Source organism: Patella vulgata, chromosome 1 (assembly GCF_932274485.2).
Source record: "Patella vulgata chromosome 1, xgPatVulg1.2, whole genome shotgun sequence".
In the NCBI taxonomy this organism is placed as follows: domain Eukaryota; kingdom Metazoa; phylum Mollusca; class Gastropoda; family Patellidae; genus Patella; species Patella vulgata.
Window position 1 is genome coordinate 90,161,092 of NC_065879.2, and position 7,878 is coordinate 90,168,969.

A 7,878-nucleotide genomic window follows, 5' to 3' on the forward strand; every position below is an offset into this window, starting at 1 on the left:
TAACATGTGGTTTAATTTTATTTCAATAATTCGCTTGGAAGACCACTCGGACCAATCAATTTATGTTGGAAGACCACTCGGCACAGTCTAAAGTAGGTATTTTAGAGCTATGGTCGGCAAATCTTTTTTCGGTAGGGGGGGAACATTTTTTCAGGGGTGGGGCATTGCGATCCCCTGCCCCCCGCTGGCTACCGGTCTGTCATTGGCAGTTGGAACAGTGTATATATATTGTAGATATTGTCGATATTCGTCGGATTCATATCTATTATGGTGAGGCTGGACAATGCAAGACTACTATTCTAAAATGCCGTAAATATACAGAATGCCTCAAATATTTGTTATTTCTCATATTCATTTATTTTTCAAATAGAAAAATTAAATTCAAATTGAATCAAAAACAGGAAATACTTTCAAAATATACAATTTCTAATTCCACAAGTAATTTGATGTCGCAAAATCAAACCGGAAACGCGTTCTTTTTCATCAAGCACCATGACGGCGACGTACGTGAAATTTTAAATCCTGTTGAATTATCCATTATCATCCTCAATAATATTCATTAAACACATTTTAATTTGCGTTTTTAATATTCCCAAACAATCTATCTCAGCTTTGATCAATAAATTATCTTTGCTTATATTTTGATTGCCGAGAAATGCATTGGGGAACACAGACCATCCTATCCAAAATTGTATACAAAACTAGAGTGGATGTTATGAGAGTTGACTCAGTTGATCTTCTATTCAGTAGACGCTGTGTCATTTCCTATATTTGCGTTTGTAACTGTGTTATGGCAGGTTCAGAAAGATAACGATTTGTAGGCTCATCTAATTAAGAGTTAAAATCAAGACTACAAAGTCGACTGATTTAAAAACTACCATGGCAGTAACAATCATGATGAGCCATGAGGATGAACATCAAACCTGAGTAACTTCCCCTTTGCCATACCTGAAATCCACTTGAAACTCAATAAAAAGGAAGTTGTCAAATATCTTTGGAAGAATCGGGTGAAGAACAGTAGAAATAGAATTATTTCATAAATGTCCGAAAAGAAAATGTGACTCGGTCAGTAATGCAGCTGGCTCTCAAACTAGGAGCCTGGAAGTTGCATGTTGGAAAGTTCATCCTGATTGTCCAGCCTGATATTTCCCGTTGTCAGGGGTGCCTAGCAAGAAACAATGTCTAGTTGGAAAATGATGGAATAGAGGTCTTGTGTACTCTGTTGCATAGCTCACACATTAAAAATCCGGTACTATTTCAGTAACGTACCTCTACCAGTTCCTGTGATCGTAGAGACTTTTGAAATTTTCAGGGGGTGTTCACGGGGACTAGCCATGACATCACACCAAATATCAGCCGAATCGGTCAATAACTTTTGATTTTACCGTAGTTTAGCTTCTATAAGAGATAAGTTTATCCGATTTTGACGCCATTTTGTTTGTTGACTATTTAGGTGTGAGGTCATGGCTAGGCCCCGTGAATACCCCCTGAAAATTTCAAGTCTCTACGATCATGGGAACTGTTAGAGGTACGTTACTGAAATAGTACCAAAAATCCTTGGGTGAAGAGTAGTCTGGACGCGGGCACTCAGGTGGAACCACTGTCGCTCTGTGAGTAGAACGTTGGCTCACCTGTTTTAGATCCCTGCATTGGCCGAGAAAGTTAAGCAGTTTTTCCGTCATGGTTCCTCCTTGACAGTAGTGCAGGAAGGAGGGCCTGGCAAGGGACAACATAGTTGTTGGAATGGTGTGGAAAACAGGACCTGTGTACATATTGGCATGTATGTAAAAGATCCCATGGCAGATATAAGAGTAGGCTGTAGCACCACTGCCCTGGCAAAATTTTTTTCACACAGCACAGTGTATGTCAGTCTCACTCTGTATTCATTAGCTCAGTCGGTGCTGAACAGTAAACCCCAAATTTTCATTTCATTTATGTCTGCATCTAAAAAAATCGTAAGTATTAACAATAGTAACCTGGCTCAACTTAAAATTATGAATTAAATGTTTTAGTCAATGTTTTACGTACATGTACACCTTGACAACAATTAATATTTTGATTGTATATTTGCAGTACTAAGAAACCCCAGGTGCCAGAATCTCTCCTGAAAAGGAGAAAGGAACACAAAGTTCACCGAGAACGAGTCAAGGCCAAGGCTCTCACTCAAAGAAAGGTATATGTTTTTACGATTGATGGTTACTTGATGTACATTGTATCTTGAGGCTAATTTGGAGCCACATGTGGCTACGTGCGCAGAGAAAATTCGAGATTTTCCAACATGGTTTCCTCGTGTTAGTGGTGCAAGATGGAGGACCTCACAAGGACAGCTGTCTAGTTGTTCGGATGTGACAAAAAACGAGGTCACGCGTTGATGTGCACGTAAAAGATCCCTTGGCGGTTCGAATTCGATGTAGTAGTAGACCATAGTTCCGCTGCTCTAACAAAATTTCCCTCCTAGCTTATGGTCTTCATGAGCTCAGTCGGAGCAGAACAGTAAGATCTTAAACCCCATTTCATTTCTTAATTAGTTATTAAATTGCGTATTCTAAATTTTTCAGCTCATATAGTAAGTGGTGCCTCCACCTGAATGATGACCAAAGCATGTACTTACGTTACTTAATTGTTAATCCATCCCCAGCAGAACCATAAAACGTCCTCGAACAGTTGGAAATTAAAATAAGAGATTGTGTCACTACCTGGACAAATATTTCTCGTTATCGTAAGCCCCATTTCACTTACATGTAACGGCAAGCTAGGCTAGACAGAATGGTTGTATGTCGCGGGGAAAATTTCATTTTCATTTTGAAAAGTTAAATATTTTGACAAGATAAATAGGCCATTTCTTTATTTTATAGTGTTGACCCAAATATATCAAAGAATATCATTTGGGATAGCCCCTTTAACGAATCTACAATCGATCAGAATTGTAATAATCTCTTTAAAAGAGATCCATATTTAATTAATCCATTGTACACGAGCCGAAGTGCTGATAGGGCTACAGTAAGGGGCCAACAAAATAGTTCGAAAAACATTGTAACATAAATCAATAAGACTTTTATATAGATAGTATATAATTTATATTTTTATTTTTCTTGTTTCACTTACATGCACAAGAAAGTCCTTACTAATATTTGATTTGTGGGGGGGGGGGGGGCATAATGGTTAGCTCGTGTGCGTTGTATCCTAAGGTCTGTCGTTGAGTCAACTGGTGTGGTTTTCGATTCCCTGCTAAGCGAATTATTGAAATAAAATTGAACCATATGTTTGTCCCGAATTGACCTAGCTTGTGTCAAGTGATGGAGTTGAACTCTCTCTCTCTCTTTCTCTCTCTCTCAATACTGATATTGACCCAAAAAAATCTGTACTTTAAAGGAAAGAAAACAGAAGAGAAAGTTAATCTTCAAGAGAGCCCAGGCATACGTGAAGGAATACCGCACCATGGAGAAACAAGCCAGAGGATTGGTTAAAGTTGCTGCTAAACACGACAACTTCTACGTTCCAGCTGAACCTAAAATTGTTTTCGTCATGAGAATCAGAGGGTAAGTTAAATAAATGATTGAGGGGATGGGTGGCTGAATGGTATAATGCGTTTAATGGTTAGCATTAGAATTAGAGGGTAAGTTAAACATGCATTATGCAAGAGCTAAATCTGATTATTGCAAGTCTTAATTTAGGCTTCAGATGTTATAGAAATTATAAATTAGATCTTTATTTAAACAACAAGACCAAAATCAACTCTGTAGACCGAAGGATGGCTCGGCTACAGCTCGAATTTAAATAGGATTTCACTAATTGATTAAATCAGATAAGGGGTAACCTGATGAAAATACGTCTGTTAGATCGAGGCTAGATGATAGAGTGTACTTAGCGAGGCAGCTGTAAAGCGTTTCCGTATGCCATTGAAAACTTTACTTGATAATCGAGATATGTAGGTGGAGTTAACGCCTGTCAATCAAACGATCAGCGAAGGTGAAGACACAATTCGCTACCATTTCTAAGCAAATATTACAACGATGATAACTATGTTCAGAATAAAGTAATTTGACTGAATTTTTCAATATATTCTTCTTTCATCATCTACTTTTGAACTGTTATAGCAAGAATGGCCAACTCTCTATAAAAAATCTCCCATAATGTATCTTTAAACAAGTGACTGGGGGTGATGGGGACGGGTATGGCTTGTTGGATCATATGGCCATGAGAATCAGAGGGTAAGTTGAACAAGTGATTGAGGGGATGGGTGGCTGAATGGTATAATGCCTTTAACGTCTATCATGAAAATTAGAGGGTCAACGGAGGGTTACATCACATGGTCCGTCATAAGAATTACAGGTTAAGTCATACGATTGAATGAAGGGTTGAGTGACTGAATGGTTTTACACGGTTAACGTTTGTCATGAGAATTAGAGGATAAGTTAAACGATTGAAAAAAGGGTTGAGTGACTGAATGGTTTAACATGGTTCATGTCTGTCATGAGAATTAGCGGGTAAGTTAAACGATTGGTGGAAGACTTGGGTGACTGAATGGTGTCATGAGAAATAGAGGTTATGTTGAACAAGTATTATAGTACTCTTTGGTCCATGTTCACTTTTGGCACTGGGCCAAGCAAGAGACACCATTTAGTTGTTCGTGTGGAACGGAAAACCAAGGTCCCATGTACACATTTTAGTTGCAAAAATAAACTGACTGTGTTAAAGGAGAGATTTGAGTATGGTCTGGATCTGTTAAAGATACATTCTGGGAGATTAGATAAAGAGTTCTCACTATAATAGTTAAAAACTAGATGATGTAAAGTGAATTTTCTGAAAATTGATCCACTCTGAACCAAGATTTTAGCAATTGAATTTTCGTCCTAGCCTCGGTCATCATTACTAAAGTCGGTACGATAAAAACAGTCTTGATTATCCATTTCATGAATAAATCATGAATAAAAGTTGACCAGAAAATCGGAACCTAATTCAATAAATATCGTAGGCTAGCCATGCCATCGAGAGTTGATTAAGGCCTGGATATGTTAATGTAATTTAATAATTTAGATAACATTTAAGGCCTAAAGAAAGACCTAAAATAGGCAGATTTAGCTCTTACATAATGTATAAGTGACTGTTGACTAGGGAAGTTAATGCAAGCTGCACTCAGAAGTTGATATGTATATCATGATTCTATTAAACTGCTTGCTAGAGAAATATTACAAGTTGATATACTACTTCATTGATGTTATATATCACTGATATATTTCAACTTGCATTACATACAATAACAAGTGCCCGGTTAACTGATTACTTTCCGAGTGGTGTGTTGAGTAATTAATTAAGCAGAGATACTTAACAGTACAAGGTTTAGAGTCTACATAGCCAGGACTAGAAGTTCTAATGTAGCATACACAAGACTTTCAAGCAGTCGTCAATGATATGAAGTTATATTTGGAAATTTTGGGGAACATTTTCAACTGTAAAGTGCCTGACCAGAAACTCTCCTAGATAGAGATTCGGATGCCCGAATGGTTAATGCGTGCGCATTGCATTATCAGGTCTGTCATTTAGTCAAGTGGCATTGTTTCGATACCCCATTTGAATGTAACACAGAGTAGGGTCTCCTGCCCAACCAGGGTTTCCTGCCCAACCAGGGGTTCCTCCCACTGCTAAAGATCCCTAGATGCAAGCGAATTATTAAAAGAAAATTGAACCTTATGTTAGACTTGAAAGTCCTAGAAAAGTCAAAATCATAAAGAACCGAACTGGGCCCTGTTTCTCGAAATCTTAACTAAAGATAAAATCCAAATTTTAGTAGATACTTCAATTTTGATTGGCTAAGCACTAAAATCAGTCTAATACTATCCAATCAAATTACTAAAATTAGGATTTTACCTTAATTAAAATTTGCGAAACAGACCCCTGTTAATATATTTTATTAAGATATGTTTGTGATTGAACAGTTTGTTATTTTATGTATTTTTATTCTACAGTATCAATAACATCCATCCTCGACCTAGAAAGATCATGCAACTTTTACGTTTACGACAGATTAATAATGGTATCTTTCTGAGGTTGAACAAAGCTACCAGCAACATGTTGAAACTAGCTGAACCTTACATCACATGGGGGTAAGTTAGTACATTAAAACTGGGGTTGGATGGCTGAGTGGTTAGCATGTGCACTTTGTCATAGTCAACTGGCGTTTCGATTCCCTGGTTGTACGTGGCAAGAAGTTGGGTCGCCTGACCAACCTCGTGGGTATTCTCCAGGTCCTCTGGTTTCCGCCCACAGCTAAAGACCCCTACGCGCAAGTGAATTATTGAAATAAAATTGAACCATTTGTTAGTTCTGAAATGACCTAGTTTGTGTCGAGTGGACATAAACTCTATTTCTCTCTCTCTGTTAGATTAAAACTAGATTATCTTTCAATGAAATACAGTTTAGGTACAAAAAATGTTTATGTACAACTAGGAAGTTAGTTCAGAAAGAAAAACTACAGCGTAAAAAAAACAAACCACCTAGAAGAAATGGAATATCATGTCTTTCATGTTTTATTTATGTTTGTGGAATTTGAAATCTGATGATGTAGACTACAATATAACTATCTTTACAGAACACCCAATCTAAAGACAGTACGAGATTTGATATACAAGCGAGGTTTTGCTAAAATTAAGGGCTCAAGAATCCCTCTTACAGACAATGCTTTGATTGAAAATATTCTTGGTGAGTATTATTATTATTCCATCTTGACGTTTCTTGGAATTTGTCTAGTCTGTAATTCAGTGAGGCCAAAAATATTTTTTTAGAATTTAATGAGCCACGGTGGGTAAGATGCTGACTCATTAGCCTGGAGGTCGGTGTTCGATCCCTGCATTGGCCGAGAAAGTTCATACAGATTTTCCAGCGTGGTTCCCCTTTGTCAGTGGTGCCTGATGGAAGGCCTGATAACAACAGCTGTCTATCGTTCAAATTGTAGAGGTCCCGTATTTACATTGGCATGCAAGTAGAAGATCCCTTGGCAGTTAGAATTTGATATAAGAGTAGGCCATAGTGCTGCTGTCTGGGCAAAATTTCCCCTCACACCACACTGTATGGCATATACCCGTCTTCATTAGCCCACTCGCAGCAGAACAGTAGGACGTTAAACCCCATTTCAGAATGTAATTAGATCAAGTTGTAGTCAAGCCATATTCCCGAGTAGGCCTACCAAAGGAATAGGGTTGAGTTTGGTTTTATGCATACTTTCAATCTCAACATATTATTTTGGCTATTGTGGGGGACTTGGGTGGCCAAAGGGTTAGCACATGCACATTGTATCATAAGGTCTGTCATTGAGTCAACCAGGGCTTGCCACGAGCAAATTGGAGGCGAGTAGATGACTACTCACGCAAATATAGACCTGCGCAAGTGAGGCGAGTACATGTATTTACTCACGCAGAATAATGTGCGTGAGTAGTCATTTCCCTTTGCCATCGTTGGCGTGCTGATGGGATTCGGGTAAAGCTTAGAAAGGTAAAAGAACAGGCACAACAATTTCAATCCCATCAATTTGCAGAAAAGATGCGGGATCGAAAGAATTGCTATAGAAACGACAACATCCGCTCAATTTTTGATTATCCAGACACGGCAAAGGACATCCGCTTAAAAACAGCCTGGCAGTACGCGTCTCAAAGTATTTTTAGTAACAACAGGTGGCACTGGAAAGACACGGCGCGTGCGCAATAGTGCATCAATATGAAGGCATATAAATTGTTTACGGCTTTTTTTATTACGATATTCCATTATTTCTGATTAAATTATTTTTTATATTTGCGCGAGTACTTAATCACTCACGTAAATTTGGTAATTACTCGCGTCTCGTGGCAAGCCCTGGTCAACTGGCGTGGTTTCGATTCCCCAGTT

At 38.2% G+C, this 7,878-nt stretch overlaps 1 protein-coding gene across 1 annotated transcript; it reads left to right on the top strand.

The window, feature by feature from the left end:
* The first annotated feature begins 433 nt into the window (after positions 1-433).
* Positions 434-6,909, top strand: LOC126831950 (60S ribosomal protein L7). Its single transcript, XM_056099128.1, has 6 exons — positions 434-503; positions 2,074-2,173; positions 3,373-3,539; positions 5,967-6,104; positions 6,590-6,703; positions 6,900-6,909. Exons 1-6 carry the CDS (start codon positions 493-495, stop codon positions 6,907-6,909), a joined length of 540 nt encoding a protein of 179 aa, XP_055955103.1. The 5' UTR covers positions 434-492.
* Positions 6,910-7,878: the final 969 nt, after the last annotated feature.